Here is an 18,622-nt window from a genome sequence, read left to right on the forward strand (position 1 = left end):
AGGCTACATGGCCTAGCGTAGGCCAGAATGGCGAATACTTCGCCAAAATAATATTAAGCACGAAAGGAAATCCTATGTAATGCTAAATAGCTAAAATTTATTAAAGCAAAACAACCAGGAATGTCGCTCTGACTAACTAAACTTATACCTAGCGAGCGACAGCGTCCAGGACGCCTCTGGTAGGCTACAGCTCTTGTATCAAAGATTAATCCTATTAATCACTCAAAATTTACCAAGAGCCTACATTTATACATAAAAGACATTATACTCAACTTATCAGAGGGCGACGAAGACGGAGAAGCCATGAAAAGTAGAATAAATCCAAGATTTGCGAGAAACACAGGAAAAAACACCGAGTTGTTAAGCTACGCAAAAAGGAATACAGATGGCGCCAGGATTGGCGCCAGGCACGCATACGAATCGGAGGATAGGGAAGCCTTGGGAGCGGCTCCCCTTTTTCTTTCCCGAATTCGTTTCTTGCCAATCCCTCCTACGAGACGAAATCTCTGTCCAGGATGCAGATTGCCATGTGGCGTGTCAAGAATACGTCCTCTGATATGTCTCGATATCCCTTTCACGAGGGATACTCGCTCCAGGAGTTAGAATTCTGGTACCTTAAGGTGAATTCTCTGGGAATATCGCCGTAGTTATAATATACCCTAGGAAGCTACCCTATAGGAACTTCCATCAGGACGACATAGCTTGAGCCCAAAAATATATATATATGTATATAAATGTATATATATAGATATAAATATAGAAATACAATTATATATATGTATATATATATATATATTTATTATATATATATATATATATATATATATATATATATATATATATATATATATATATATATATATATATATACAGTATATATATAAATATATATATAAATATATATATATATATATATATATATATATATATATATATATATATATATATATATATATGTATATATATATATATATATATTTAAACAACAGTTGCTTTTAATAAACGAAAAACTCACATTCCCCAATTTAAGAAATCCAGAAGTTGACGACGACCAATCACATTTGAGAACGACGACTTCCCACAGCCAATCACAGTGTTCCATTTTCCGTGCAGGTAAAACAGGTCTTGCATGAGAGATTTTTTGGAACTTTATAATATAGAAAGGATCCAAACACGAGTTTATTCACGATCTTCCATCACCTTCAAAAAAACATTAATTTCATTAAATATGCTTTTATAATTAAAACACGTCTTTTTCCTGTCTCTAATCGGACTTAATGTGTCGGGTATTTGTTTAAATGTTACGTCATTATAGTAATTTGTTCTGAGCTGTTCTATATATCTAAATTTATTATTAATAATTTCTTCCTGGTCTCAAACATTATTTTTTTCAATAACAAAGAAAACGAGGTGGAAAACTGGCAGGAGCCAAGTCAATATGTGCTTCAATATGGGTCTCTGGAAGTAGGTAATACCCATTATATAATACTTAATACTTAAAACTTAATACATACTTATTGTGTGTAAATAATTACTTATTTCTAAGACCATTAACACCCCTGTAAATGCGAGAGGATCTTACTATGATATTGTATTTCTCACATTATTATTATCATTATTATTATTATTATTATTATTATTATTATTATTATTATTATTAGTTGTAGTAGTAGTAGTAGTAGTAGTAGTAGTAGTTGCATTATCATTATTATTATTATTATCATTATTATTATTATTATTATTATTATTATTATTATTATTATTAGTTGTAGTAGTAGTAGTAGTAGTAGTAGTAGTAGTAGTAGTAGTTGCATTATTATTATTATTATCATTATTATTTGTAAGATGGCATCATGATCCCTCAATATTGACATATAGATAATTTTTACATATATAAATCATTAAACAAAGCCAGTTCATCCAAAAGTAAAGAATAAAATATATACAGTAATTATTGTGGAAATTAAATCTATATATTTATGTTTTGTAGTCTATTCTATGGAGAGAGAGAGAGAGAGAGAGAGAGAGAGAGAGAGAGAGAGAGAGAGAGAGAGAGAGAGAGAGAGAGAGAGAGAGAGAGGTGTAGTCAGATATAATGGCAGAAATGATTATTTTAAACTACTTCCTTTATTTTTACATTATGAATATCGACAATAATTAACAGCTATGAATTTAAGATTCTTCGTCGTATTAAAGAACATCTTATATTGACATATTTCTTCGAGTTAAAAGCAAAGATGCCATATAATATAAGTAAATTAAGTTGAAAATCCATTAATCAAAGTAATGGTCGTTTCACGCCAAGTGTCATTCCATAGTTTAGTGTAGGGAGAGCAGCGCTCGGGGTCAAGACAGAACTCTACGTTATCTATCGGTTTTACAAAGCAAGGACATGCAAGTCTGGTTTAAAGTGGATATTTTGAACTCTGATAGATGTCACTATACACATTCAACTACTAGGTGGACGGTTCAATTTTACTACATGGGGGAGTAAGGTTATAAATTTAATCTATAAAGGACCATTTTCACTTGATATGTTTGTCCTATTTTATTTATAATAATGCATAATCATAGCAATTATGTAAATGCATATGTTACGTATGTATGGACGTAATTTGATTCCTAATAAGAATCTTATAACTCGAGTGCACTGCATTTTCGACCCTCGGTGATAATGGTTTCACCCAGTTTTGACGTCATGGGCTTCGCAAGGATATCGCCCGACTGCTTCCTGTTTTACCAATAGATGGACTCAGAGTGCACTTTTGGAGAATTAGTATTATTGAGTGAAAGGGGGGGGGGGGTCGGGGTTGTGGAGGTCAGGGTGTCAAAGCAGTCTCACCAAGTAGTTTACGCCTGATATATGATTGGGTGTTTAACATTTGATGTGGTTTTGCTACAGTTTTAGGAAAAATGCTTATACTAACGTATTTTTATAGTCTTTGATAAAGAAGTTGAAAAGCATCATGCTCTGCTTATAAGATTTTATATAGGGCCACGGGAGATGTATCATAAATAAGGTCTTCCTTTGATTTAAGCCTGAAATCGGTATTTGAAAAAAAATATCATTACATGAAAGCTTTTATTCCTGAATATGTAAATCAATTCTATATGTTTTCAAAATAGTTACATAAATGAGAAGAGCAAAATAGGGAGCCATATTTTTATTTGGTTATTTATAATGAAATAACAATGTTAAACCCCTAATAGCTCGTTATCTGTGTTAGATTTCTGTATTAATTCCAAATTTTTCATCGTAATATTAAAATTGTTGAGAACCTACTTATTCTAAAGGATTTTCTCCTAATCACACTTGTGTTAGTCTGATTTCAGAAATGCCAGTCGTAAGGAATAATGAAGAAATAGAGATAAATTTAAGACTCTGAGGGGAATATGCCTGTATGTTAAAGGTGAATGAAAGTTGTATTATTTTTGGCATAGTTATGTAAGTAGGTATATGAATATAAGTATATGAATTGATTATTCCTTGAGACCTAACGTCACTCAACAGCTAAAATGAATCTATTAGATTAGGTAATGTGGCGAATAGCTAAGTTTGTACCAATTTAGTTTAGTGACTTTAATTCTGCAGAACAGATTAGAAGTCAATATCAGGCTCTCATAAGAGTAAGAGAAGGGATATGTGGCTATGTGAGTGTGCATGGCATAATATTGGGCTATTGAAGGGATAGCAGAGTGAGGTTTTTATCATAAGATTCCAGTTTATGCACACATTATTTGCGTATGCTATATGCAGATAGTTTATTGACATGTATATACATATATATATATATATATATATATATATATATATATATATATATATATATATATATATATATATATATATATATATGTGTGTGTGTGTGTGTGTGTGTGTGTGTATATATATACATCTATATATATATATATATATATATATATATATATATATATATATATATATATATATATATATATATATATATATATATATATATATATATATATATATATATATATATATATATATATATATATATATATATATATATATATATATATATATATATATATATATATATTTATATATACATATATATATATATATATATATATATATATATATATATATATATATATATATATATATATATGTATAAAGTATTTATACATACGTATATATTTTTACAAAATTTGGAAATTGAATAATTAGAAGGAATATAAAAGTGCAACTGATTGATTAAACATATTAATACGTATATGTAAAAATATGAATAAAAATAATAAGCTAATGAATAAATAAAGTTATAATTCATAGATTGAAGAGCTATATGGCGATCGATTATCAACAAGTAACCTTAATATGTTAATTCCTATTAGAGCCATTTTCTGGAGTAGTCCCTGCGAGGTTAACGCTGATATTGTTGTTGTTGTTGATGTTAATGGTGATGTTGTTTTATATCACGCTGTGTTGACTAAATTGGATGTAGGTTTACAAATGCAATCGTGAATATTAATTGTTTAGCGAATGTCATTTACATCTGGTATCTCAGTGAGCAATATCTTTAGACAGGTGAGTAATTAAGGTCACAATTGGTAGATTGTTGGGTTTTGAAATGTTCGTTCCTTTATGAAGGGAAAACTTAACAATCAAGACATCAACAGGAAAACCATTAACGATTGAAATTGGTTTGATATTAAGCGATGGAAATAGAATTCTGTATTATTGTGGTAGTATATTAAAGAAACTGCACGTTTGGTTATTATAGTAATACATATAAGCAAATATACATCTTAAATTACCATAATGATAGATTTTGGAAAATATACATATTAACGGTTCAGTATACAGAATAACTATATGTATCTATATATGTATGCATGTATGTATGTATGTATGTATGTATGCATGTATGTATGTATGTATGTCTTCTGACGAGAAGCCTTACAAGTTAAGTATCATTACATCTCAATATATCTTATTTGGAACCTTCTCAATATTTTCCTAAATTCAACGACCATCGTACCTTTATTGAAAAGTCTCTGGTGACACAAGATCGCATCTTCTCTTCGAACTCTTTAAAAGAAATATATATTTCCCCGCTATTTTTCCTCCAGTAAATGATACAGGAACTTTTAGGAAGAGAATTTAAAGCTTTCACACTTTCTTCATTATTCCAACTTTGTCTCCTCAAGTTATGCTATATTTGTGCATTCATACCACGTCAAATTAGATGAATTGGGATATTAATCAGAGATATAATGAGTAGTAAATATCAAATTTCCAAAACCTTGGTCCTATAGAAATTATATCAGTAGAAATAATAAATATCTGTGATGTTTTTATCAAATTATTTCAAAATATGAAACAAACTATACTGAACGATCCCTGACAACACGAAAGAACCACAATTTTCTCTACACTGAACGAACCCCGCAAACATGAAAGCGTGTCAAGTGAATATATGCGTCAATATCCTTATAGAAATCCTTTTAGAAGGAAAAGAGTGATTGTAAAAGGATGGAGATTTGGGGAAGCTTACAATATCCTGTGATGATGAAATGCAGCAAGATCCTTTTAATGTAATATCCTTTACTCTAACAAGGATCTTTGAGAGTAAAAGAAATGGAAACATGAGAGATCGGAGAAGAGACAGCAAAGGATTAGAAATGAATATGGTTCAGAATATAATATCTATTATTATTATTATTATTATTATTATTATTATTATTATTATTATTATTATTATTATTATTATTATTATTGCTTACTAAGCTACAACCTTAGTTGGAAATGGCTCCAACAGGGAATATGTGTTTTGAGGTTGTTACTTCTTTTAAAATATATTGTTTTAATTTTCATTACTTTTCATGTCATGTATATATTTCCTTATTTCCTTTCCTCACTGGGCTAATTTTCGCTGTTGGAGCCTTTTTCAAACTAAGGATGTAGCTTAGCTAATAATAATATTAATAATAATAATAATAATAATAATAATAATAATAATAATGATAATAATAATAATAATAATAATAATAATAATAATAATAATAATAATAATAATAATAATAATAATAATAATAAGTATAAAGAGAAGCCCTGATCTCAACGAAGAGTGGTATCACCAAAAATAATTTTTCTTCACTATTGCTCCTATGGTTGGAAAATTCTTTTCAATTTTCGTTGGACCTTCGATAACTTTGTTTCCTCTTGTCCGTCAACCCTGAAGACCAGACTTCCACACCAAACAAGATGTTTCTTTTTCTGCTATAGTAAGGAATTATTTTGAAATTAGGTATTAATTGTGTTCACTAATGATCTGAAGATAGATACATATTTAGTGTGAATAGATAGACAGGTAGAATAGATTAGTAGATTAACAGGTATTAAGGTAATTAGTAAGATTGATACGTATGTAAGTATATATATATATATATATATATATATATATATATATATATATATATATATATATATATATATATATATATATATATATATATAATCATATATACATAATAATATATATATATATATATATATATATATATATATATATATATATATATATATATATGTGTGTGTATACACACACACACACACACACACATATATATATATATATATATATATATATATATATATTTATATATATGTATATATATATATATATATATATATATATATATATATATATATATATATATATTTACACATATATATATATATATATATATATATATATATATATATATATATATATATATATATATATATATATATATATATATATATATATATGTATATATATATATATATATATATATATATATATATATATATATATATATATATATATATATACTTTTGTTTCCTTTTTAACATTAAATACTCGCTTATGTATAAGTTATTAGAGGTATTTTAGAAGTCATGAGTAATAGATTTTATGTTTTATTAAGTCGTGAAACATATGAGACAACTATTTGGAAAAGTGTTGTAATTCAATGATATAGTATTCATAATAATAAATAGTCAGTTATAGACGTTTACACTGCGTGTCTTTGTATGTGTGTTTGCAAGCATATGTGTGTTTTAGTGTCTGTATATCGCTTTACATATGACTCCCTGTATGTTTGGATATATTCCTTTCCAATCCAATTTATCTATACAGAATGATATTTAAGAATTTTTCATAGGAATTACAAAAAAAGGCATTTTGTTCCAATTGTCTTCGTCTTCTTCCTTTCATATTACTCCAATCCTTCCATAATGCTGACACCTGATCTGGAATCCTTCTAGATTCCAGACACCAATCATGACTCATTCTCTGTCACAACACACACGCAATAAATCTTCACTTGAAGACGTGGCGAGAAAACATTAATCATTGGGAAAGATTTTTTCAAATATCTTATATATGAAAAAGATATTTTAGATTTAAAGACTTTCTATGATTTATATTTTTACTTTTCGACATTTTACCTCGATAATTTTTTTTAGGAATAATTGATTTATATTTGTATGAAACCGTTAGGAATAATTTTGTTCTTTTTCTGAGCTTTATTTTTTAGGTGTCCATATGTAAATACATGAATAAACAAAAAAAAATAAATGAATAAATAAATGAATGGATAAGAAATAAATAAATAAATAAATATCATTCAATTAAGCTATGTTTTAGACAGGTGACGTGAAGCAAATTTTATTACTCTTCCGAAACTGTTCATGACATTGAAAGTAAAATCAAGTAATCCAGTGGGGTCGTTGGCCTTGGTATTTAGATAGGGCTCAGAATACTCTTCTATTAACGTGGTGTTTGTCCCATTCTTACATGTGGTGAGCAATGTTGCCTTCATTTCAAAGGACTTTGCTTTGGCCTTGAGGTAAACCGTAGTCCATATTGGCTGCCCTGCCTGACATCACTTAGAACCTGTTAGCGTACGTTCATGAGTTGTTTCAGTCAACCTCGTCCTCACTCCCAGCAGAGAGGAGTCATGGCGCAGTTAGTTCGACAGTTTGTGAAGTTTGAGGTTTCTGTTATGTTTTTAAAAGGGGTTGGAGTGGTTTTGTTTGTTTGTATGGCTGAAAATGCTTACTAATTACTCTTCTATCTAGATAACTATCGACCAAAATCAGACATATGTTGATGTTTATGTGGAATAAACTTTGTCAAAGGGATTTGCTGTCAAAAGTCTATTAGAGTAACGTCAGGATTAAGCAGTGGCGTAGCTAGAGGTTTGTTAGTGGGTGGGCACCTAGGGGGCTCTGCTAAATTAGGGGGGGGGGGGGGTTCAATAAGCTATCGTAGCGACCCTATACAAGCCAATTTCAGAAGCATTCTAAAGCCATATGAGAAGGGTCTTAGGTCATATTCTGAGATCAGCGGTGGATATTTAGGCATTACATTGTATCTGTGATTATGTTTTATTGTATCAAGTAAAAAAAAGATACATGGTACTTTATAATCTCACAAAAGAATACATAACAATATTGTCATTGCATTGCGGTTATAAACATCCTATTTGAGAAAAAATAAATGTAAAATTTTCTCAGGTGACTAATACAAAGCAGTTATATTATAGAATGTGATATTATGCAACTCAACCAATATACATATATATATATATATATATATATATATATATATATATATATATATATATATATATATATATATATATATATATATATATATATATAGTCTATATATATATATATATATATATATATATATATATATATATATATATATATATATATATATATATATATATATATATATATATATAGTCTATACACACACACACACATACACACACACACACACACACACACACATATATATATATATATATATATACATATATATATATATATATATATATATATATATATATATATATATATATATATGAATGTTTTTGTATGTATATACTGTACAGTATATGTTTGTTTAAACACACTCAAACGCTATGAAGATGTATATGTCATTGAAAGTCACTGTTTGCCCCTTTGTTTTTAAAACTGAATATTACTAAAATATTTTGAATATAAAAATTTTGATTGTTGGTTTTTTTTTAAGTTTCATTCGATTCGTGCATCAATATTGTCAGCATCAAACGATGTTTGGAGAATATACATTTAAAAACTGAATTGAAAGACATATGACCAAGAGAGACTGCATGTAAATAGATAATGATTTTCTTGGGATGTATGTGTCTGTGTCTGTTCTGTAGTTTCCTCTTGTCTTATGTTATTTTGTATTCAATTTCTAGGGGAACACTTGTCTATGACATTTCAAGAAGAAGGGAATTAATCTAGATTAAAACATATATCTCCTAGCCAAATAGATATACATTCTACATTACAAAATTCATATATACATACTCAACATACTACAGGATGAAAATTACTACATAATTCACTCGATATAAAATAAGGCAATAAATGACACATCCAACTACCTCTTGGAAAATATATATTGTCCGTTTTTATTTCATTGTTAGTAACACACAGGAGCATTTCTTGGTCTCTTCTTTGGCATCACTTGACAACTGCCAGATACTATCTTACGAATTTTCAATTCACTGTCTCAAGTATCTTTGAGCTTACGACCTGTATGAAGGCCTCTCCTGACCCCAAGTACAGCTGAGCGATTACTAACTGCAGCAGCAGGCTAAACCTTGCTTGTTCCCTTCTCCAACACAGTTTTCTTTTCTTTGTATTAGGCCACAGCCAATGGTGCACCTGTGTATAACCTAAAGGTTTTTAGTTTTCTTGAACAGTCGAGATTACACTGTTTTATTGACGCTCCCGTAGCTGATGAGTTATTATTATTATTATTATTATTATTATTATTATTATTATTATTAGTAGTAGTAGTAGTAGTAGTAGTAGTAGTAGTAGTAGTAGTAGTAGTAGCTAAGCTAGAACCCTAGCTGGAAAAGCACGATGCTGTAAACCAATGGCTCCAACAGGGACAACTAGCCAAGTGAAGAAAGGAAATAAATAAACTACATGAAAAGTAACAAACAATTAATGTAGAATATTTTCAGAACAGTAAGAACATTGGAATAAATCTGCCATTTATAAACTATGGAGTAGTGTGCCCGAGTGTACCCCCAAGCAAGAGAACTATAATCCCAGACAGTGGAAGACCAAGTTACAAAGGCTATGGCACTACCCAAAGAATAGAGAATAATGGTTGGATTTTCGAGTGTCCTTCTCCTAGAAGAGATGCTTACCATAGCTAAAGAGATCCTTGTTCCCTTGCGAAGTGGAAAGTAGCCACTGAACAATTACAGTGCAGTAGTTAACCCCTTGAACGAAGAAGAATTGTTTGGTAATCTCAGTGTTGAAAGGTGTATATGCATAGGTAAGAATGAGGAAAAAAATAGACCAGACTACTCGGTGAATGTGTAGGCAAAGGAAATCTAGCCGTAGCTAGAACGAGGGATACAATGTATTACTGCCTAGCCAATGAAAGGATCCAGTAGTGTAAGAAATCAACATGGTTAAACAGGTGCAACAATAAAGGAATAGATATTAAAGTAATGATGATGATTTGTTGTGAAAAAGATTTAGGCTACTTGTGCGAATCGACTACGAAACTGATTGGAACATTGTTGTTTACGCAAGCAAACTTTTGAAATTATGTTGTATTAGTAACATTTACTTTTATTACCTACAGGACAAATATTTATTTCTGATGTGTTGATCACACACGCACATAAACACACACTCATACATACATACATATATATATATATATATATATATATATATATATATATATACATATATATATATATATATATATATATATATATATATATATATATATATATATATATATATATATATATATATATATATATATATAATTATTATTATTATTATTTTTTATTGTTATGCCGTCTTTAAACATTAACGTTCTTTATGAATGCAGTTACTAATCAACACCTTCATGAGGTGTTTACCCATCAAATCTTGGAGCCACTGTAATAAAGGCGTTACCATTTGAATCTGTTTTCTGCGCACGAAGGCCCCCCCCCCCCCACACACACAGACAATCTGCACTCCTGGACAGTTAATTGCACACTATTCTCATGTGAAGGCTTCGGATTGGGTCCCCCCACCTTCAAGGTTACGATTTTAGAGGGAGGCCCAGGGCCCATGTGCTGTGCCTATCCACGACCCCTCACCCTGTGTTAGGCGTGGCCACGACCACAACACCTGTACCAGGAATGGCCATGGCTCCACCCCCTGTTCTGGACATGACCATGGCCCCACGCTCTGTTCCGGACATGGCCATGGCTTCACTCCCTATTCCAGACATGGCCATGGCCCCACACCCTGTTCCGGACATGGCTATGGCCCCACACCCTGTGGCGGATATGGCCATAGCCCCACACCCTGTTCCAGACATGGCCATGGCCACACGCTCTGTGCCAGTTATGGCCAAGACCCCACTTCCTGTACCGGGCATGGCCATAGCTTCACGCTCTGTTCCGGGCATGGCCATGGCCTCACGCCCTGTGCTGGACATGGCAATGGCCCCAATTCCTGTACCGAACATGGCCATGGCTTCATGCCCTGTTCCAGACAGGCCATAACCCCACGCCCTGTGTCAGACATGGCCATGGCCCCACGCCCTTTGCCGGACATGGCCATGGCCCCACTTCCTGTGCGGGATATGGCCATGGCCCCACTTCCTGTATCGGACATATCAAGGGCTTCACGCCCTGTTTTGGGCATGGCCATGGCACAACATCCTGTCCCAGACATGGCCATGGCCCAACACCCTGTTCCGGATATGGCCATGGCCCCACGCCCTGTGCTGGTTATGGCCATGACTCCACTTCCTGTACCGAAAATGGCCATGGCTTCACGCCCTGTTCCGGATATGGCCATGGCTTCAGACCCTGTTCCGGACATGGCCATAGCCCCCACGTCCTGTGCTGGACATGGCCATCAACCCACTTCCCGTGACGGATATGGCAATGGCCCCACTTCCTGTACCAAACATGGCCATGGCTTTATGCCCTGTTCCAGTCATGGCCATGACCGCACGCCCTGTGCCATACATGGCCATGGCCCCACGCCCTGTGCCGGACATGGCCTTGGCCCCACTTCCTGTGCCGCATATTGCAATGGCCCCACTTCCTATACCGAACATGGCCATGGCTTCATGCCCTATTCCAGACAAGGCCATTACCCCACGCCCTGTGTCGGACATGGCCATAGCCCTACGCCCTGTGCCGGACATGGCCATGGCCCCACTTCTTCTGCGGGATATGGCCATGGCCCCACTTCCTGTACCAGACATATCAATGGCTTCTCACCCGGTTTTGTGCATGGCCATGGTACAACTTCCTGTGCCAGACATGGTCATGGCCCCACTTCCTGTGCCGGATATGGCAATGGCCCCACTTCCTATACCGAACATGGCTATGGCTTCATGCCTTGTTCCAGACAAGGCCATAACCCCACGCCCTTTGCCGGACATGGCCATGGCACCACTTCCTGTGCCGGACATGGTCATGGCCCCACTTCCTGTAGCGGACATGGCCATGACCTCACGCCCTGTTCTGTACATGGCCATGGCCCCACGCCCTGTTCCAGACGAAGTCATGGCCCCACACCTTGTTCCGGATGTAGCCATGGCCCCACGTCCTGTCCTGGACATAGCCATGACCCCACGCCCTGTTCTGGAAATGGCCATGGCCCCACTTCCTGTGCCGGACATGGCCATGGCCCCACTTCCTGTAGCGGACATGGCCATGACCTCAAGCCCTGTTCTGGACATGGCCATGACCCCACGCCCTGTGCCGGACATGGCCATGGCCCCACATCCTGTGCTGGACATGGCCATGGATCATGGCCTGTGCTGGACATGACTATCACCCCATTTCCTGAGCCAGATATGGCACTGGCCCCACTTCCATTAGCGGACATGGCCATGGCTTCATGCCCTTTTCGGGACATGGCCATGACCCCACGCCCTGTGCCAGACATGGCCATTGCCCCACTTCCTGTACTGGAAATGGCCATGACCCCACATCCTGTGTCGGACATAGCCATGGCCCCACGTCGTGTGCTGGATATGGCCATGGCCCCACTTCCTGTACCGGACATGGACATGGCTTCATGCCCTGTTCCAGACATGATCATGGCCGCAACACCTGTGCCAGACATGGCCATGGCCCGACGCCCTATGCCGAACATGGCCATGGCCCTAGATCCTGTGCCGAACATGGCCACGGCCCCACTTCCTATGCCGGACATGGCCATGGCTCCACGCCCTGCGCCGGACAGGGCAATGGCCCTACGCCCTGTGACAGACATGGTCATGGCCCCATGCCCTGTGCCGGACATGGCCATTACCCTACGTACTGTGCCAAACATAACCATGTCCCCACTTCCTGTGTTGGATATGGCCATGGCCCCACTTCCTATACCAGACATGGACATGGCTTTACGCGTTGTTTCGGACATGGCCATGGCCACACCCCCTGTGCCAGACATGGCCATGGCCCGACGCCCTGAGTCGAGCATGGCCATAGCCCCAGACCCTGTGCTGGACATATCCATTGCCCTACGCCCTGTGCCGGGCATGGCCATGGCCACACACCACGTGCCAGACATGGCCATGGCCCCACGCCTTGTGGCGGACAAGGCCATGTCCCCACGCACTGTGCCGCACATGGCCATGGCCCATCACCCTGTGACAGACTATGTCGTGGCCCCATTATTATTATTATTATTATTATTATTATTCCAAGCCAAGCTACAACCCTAATTGGTAAAGCAAGATGCTATAAGCCCAAAGGCTCCAACAGGGAAAAATAGCCTAGTGAGGAAAGGAAATAAGGAAATGAATTAATGATGAAAATAAATTAACAATATTTCATTCAAAAAACAGGAACAGCGTCAAAACAGATATGTCCTATATAAACTATTAACAATATCAAAAACAGATATGTCATATATAAACAATAAAAAGACTCATGTCAGCCTGGTCAACATAAAAACATTTGCTCCTACTTTGAACTTTTGAAGTTCTACTGATTAAACTACCCGATTAGGAAGATCATTCCACAACTCGGTAACAGCTGGAATATAACTTCTAGACTATTGTGTAGTATTCTGCCTCATGATGCAGAAGGCCTGGCTATTAGAGTTAACTGACTGCCAAGTATTACGAACAGGATAGAATTGTCCAGGGAGATCTGAATGTAAAGGATGGTCAGAGTTATGAAAAATCTTATGTAACATGCATAATGAACTAATTGAACGACAGTGCCAAAGATTAATATCTAGATCAGGAAAAAGAAATTTGATAGACCGTAAGCTTCTGTCTAACAAATTATGATCAGAATCAGCAGCTGAACACCAGACAGGAGAGCAATACTCAAAAGACGGTAGAATGAAAAAATTAAAACACTTCTTCAGAATAGATTGATCACCGAAAATCTTGTAAGACTTTCTCAATAAGCAAATTTTTTTGTGCAATTAGAGAAGAATGTGTTTTTTAAAATTAGATTTGCTGTCGAGAATCATACCTAAAATTTTAAAAGAGTCATACAAATTTAAAGAAACACTATCAATACTGACATCCGGATGTTGAGGAACCACCGTCCTTGACCTACTTACAATCATACCTTGAGTTTTGTTAGGATTTAACTTCATACCCCATAATTTGCACCATGCACTAATTTTAGCTAAATCTCTATTAAGGGATTCACCAACCCCAGATCTACATTCAGGGGATGGAATTGATGCAAAGAGAGTAGCATCATCTGCATATGCAACAAGCTTGTTTTCTAGGCCAAACCACATGTCATGTGTATATAGTATGAAAAGTAATGGACCAAGAACATTACCCTGTGAAGCACAAGATATCACATTCTTATACTCACTATGGTGCCCGTCAACAACAACTCTTTGAGATATATTACTTTAAAAATCAATAATGATGCTAAGAAACGACCCACCCACTCCCAACTGTTTGAGTTTGAAAACAAGGGCCTCATGATTAACACGGTCAATGGAAGCACTAAAATCAAGGCCAATCATACGGACTTCCTGACCACAATCAAGGGATTTCTGTACAGCACTGGAGATTGTAAGAAGGGGTATCACATACTCCAAGGCCTTTACGAAAACCAAATTGCAAACTAGTGAGTAGATGATTACGTTCAGCAAACCTATTAAGACACTTTGCCAGAAGACGTTCAAAAACTTTAGATAATATGGGAGTTATAGAAATTGGGCGGTAATCATAGGGACTTGAGCTACCACAAACACATTTACATAGAGGAGTAACATTACCAAATCTCCAACAATTGCTAAAAGCTCCTCTTCTTGCTAACTTACGCAAAAGAATCTATAACTTTGGAGCTATGAAATCTGCTCTCTTTATAAAAAACAAAGGAAAAATACCATTTGGGTCTACACCTCCATAAGCATCAAGGTCCATTAACAGAGCTTTAATCTCAAGAGATCGAAAAGCTAAACTAGTTAGTTTAACCTCAGGAAAACAGGAATGAGGAAGTTCAAGTTTTTCATTACTCTGTTTACAGTCAAAAACATCACCCAACAGGGTTGCCTTTTCCTTTGGACAGTGAGTGACTGAGCCATCTGGTTTAAGTAAATGAGGAACCATTGCATCTACACCAAAGAGTGCAGATTTAAGGGCAGACCACCATTTATGTTCCTGAGTTGTACCAGAAAGTGTTTCTTTTATGGTTAAATTGTACTCTTTTTCAGTTGAGGCACAAACTCTCTGAGCAAAAGCTCGAAGCTGAGTATAGTTGTTCCAGGTCAAATCTGATCTGTTACCCTTCCAAAGGTGATAGGCCTCCTGCTTCTCCAAATTAACACATCTACAATCATCAGTGAACCACGGTTTGTCCTTCACTCGGTACCTTAGCACACGAGAAGGGATACGCCAATCAATTATGTTGACTAGATTCTCATTCAAAGGGACAACAGGATCAACACTACTATATAATTGTGACTAATTCAAGCACAAAAGATCATGCAAAATCCCATTCCAGTCTGCTTGGGATTTCATATAAATTTTACAATAGTATGATATATCAGGGACAGGCTGCTCAGTCTTCACTACTAATGAAATCAAGGCATGGTCAGATGTCCCGACTGGAGAACCAACCTTACTAGTTATAACGCCAGGGTAGTCAGTGTATACGAGGTTCAAGCTATTAGCAAACCTTTGAGTAGCTTCATTTACAATTTGCTCACAGCCTGATTCAGAGGCCAAGTCTAAAGCTCTTAAGCCCTGGCGATCGGTAGGAGAGATAGAACTTAACCACTTCCTATGGTGAGCATTAAAATCACCAACAAAGACAAAAGAAGCCTTTCTTTCATCTTCTTGTATCTTAGCCATAATAGTAAGAAGACAATCGAAGATAAAATCATCCATGTCTGGATTTCGGTAGATCGAACACAAATGAAAGTTGTTATGCCTGCCACAAACTTTTATTACCTGAATCTCATGACATCCACATTGATATCAGGACTTATGAGAAGCAGGGTACTCGGTCCTAATATACTCTGCCATTCCCCTGGCCCTAGGGATGGCATCACGTTTCAACATTATTGGCTTTTTAAAACCAGTTATAAGGAGCTCAGATGAGTGCCTCATATTAGAAACCAAAGTTTCTGATCACAAGAGAATATCATCCTGGCTGGACGCAACTGTAAGGTCTTGGATATTTGCATGAAGACCACAAATATTGCAATACAGAAGACGACATTGATGAAATCCAAGAGGTACTGGTCCCGGATTTCGTTCAATGTCTCCAGATAGCATGAGAATTAATATAAATAAAAAAGAGATATCATACTTAAAAACTAGATTAACAAGAATTATAACAAAAATATGTAGAGAATTATAAATAAAGTGATTGATGATACCCATAGACTATAGTAAAAAGTCGGAAAAAAAATGGTCAACATGGAGGAGCCGATACACCATACAAGGCTAAATACCCTCCAGGATAGCCACTTCAACTGAAGGGAGGACAGTAAGGAAGGTTTTCAGAAGAAAAAGAATCAGAAAAAGGAAAAGACAACCTCTTGATAAACCACCAGGCATCCCTTGACCTTTTATTAAGCCTGCATAACACACCATTTCAAAAAACAAGTGGAAGAAAAAAAATAATAAGATAGGATAGTGTGCACGAGTGTACCCTCAAGCAAGAGAACTCTAACCCAAGACAGTGGAAGACCATAGTACAGAAGCTATGGCACTACTCAAGACTAGAGAACAATGGTTTAATTTTGGAGTGTCCTTCTCCTAGAAGAGCTGGTTACCATAGCTAAAGAGTCTCTTCTACCCTTACCAAGAGGAAAGTACACTGAGCAAATTGCAATACAGTAATTAACCCCTTAGGTGAGGAAGTGTTAAGTATCTCATTGTTGGCAGGTGTATGAGGAAAGACGAGAATATGTAAAGAGTAGGCCAGACTATTCTGTATAAGTGTAGGGAAAGAAAAAATAAGCCGTGACCAGAGAGAGGGATCCAATGCTTTACTGTCTGGACAGTCAAAGGATCCAATACCTCTCTAGTGGTAGTATCTCAGCGGGCGGCTGGTGCCCTGGCCAACCTACTGCCCTGTGCCAGACATGGCCATGGCCCCACGCCCCTGGCCAAATATGGCCATGACCCCACGGCCTGTGACGAACATGGCCATATCCCCACTCCCCATGCCGGACATGGCCATGGGCCCACGGCCTGTGCCGGACATGGCCATGGCAACACGACCAGTGCCAGACATGGCCATGGCCCCACGTCCTATTCCAGACATGACCATGGCCCCACGTCCTGTACCGGACATGGCCATGGCCCCATGTCCAGTGCTGGACATGGCCATGGCCCCATGCCCTGTGCCAGACATGGCCATGACCCCACACCCTGTTCTGGACGTAGCCATGGCCCCACATCCTGTGCCAGACATGGCCATGGTCCCACGCCCTCTCCGGGACATGGCAATGACCCCACGTCCTGTTCTGTACATGGCCATGGCCCCACGCCCTGTTCCTGACGTAGCCATGGCCCCACACCCTGTTCCGGACGTAGCCATGGCCCCATGTCCTGTCCTGGACATAGCCATGACCCCAGGCCCTATTCTGGAAATGGCTATGGCCCCACGGTCTGTGCTGGTCATGGCCATGGCAACGACCAATGGCAGACATGGCCATGGCCCCACGTCCTGTCCTTGACATGGCTATGACCCCATGTCCTGTTCTGGACATAGCCATGACCCCATGCCCTGTTCCGGACATGGCCATGACCCCACGGCTGGTGCGGGACATGGCCATGGCCCCACGGTCTGTGCGGGACATAGCCATGGCACCACGACCAGTGCTAGATATGGCCATGGCCCCACGTCCTGTGCTGGACATGGCCATGACACCACGACCAGTGCCAGATATGGCCATGGCCCCACGTCCTGTGCCCCACGTCCTGTGCTGGACATGGCCATGACCCCACGTCCTGTGCCGGGAGTAGCCATAGCCAGATCTCCTGTCCTAGGCCTGGCCACGTCCCCAACCCCTGTGCTGAGCCTGCCAGAGTCCCATCTCGTGCACTGGCCAGGCCCCATCCTCACA

At 37.1% G+C, this 18,622-nt stretch overlaps 1 protein-coding gene across 1 annotated transcript in view; it reads left to right on the plus strand.

Annotated features, from left to right (window-relative positions):
- The first annotated feature begins 18,247 nt into the window (after positions 1–18,247).
- The window catches only part of LOC137626978 (formin-2-like), a 1,889-nt gene continuing 1,514 nt past the window's right edge, over positions 18,248–18,622 (plus strand). Inside the window, exon 1 of the mRNA XM_068357961.1 lies at positions 18,248–18,622. This exon is cut by the window's right edge and continues 68 nt beyond it. Coding sequence (XP_068214062.1) covers positions 18,248–18,622 — 375 coding nt within the window.

Source organism: Palaemon carinicauda, chromosome 34, assembly GCF_036898095.1.
Source record: "Palaemon carinicauda isolate YSFRI2023 chromosome 34, ASM3689809v2, whole genome shotgun sequence".
Classification (NCBI taxonomy): Eukaryota; Metazoa; Arthropoda; class Malacostraca; order Decapoda; family Palaemonidae; genus Palaemon; species Palaemon carinicauda.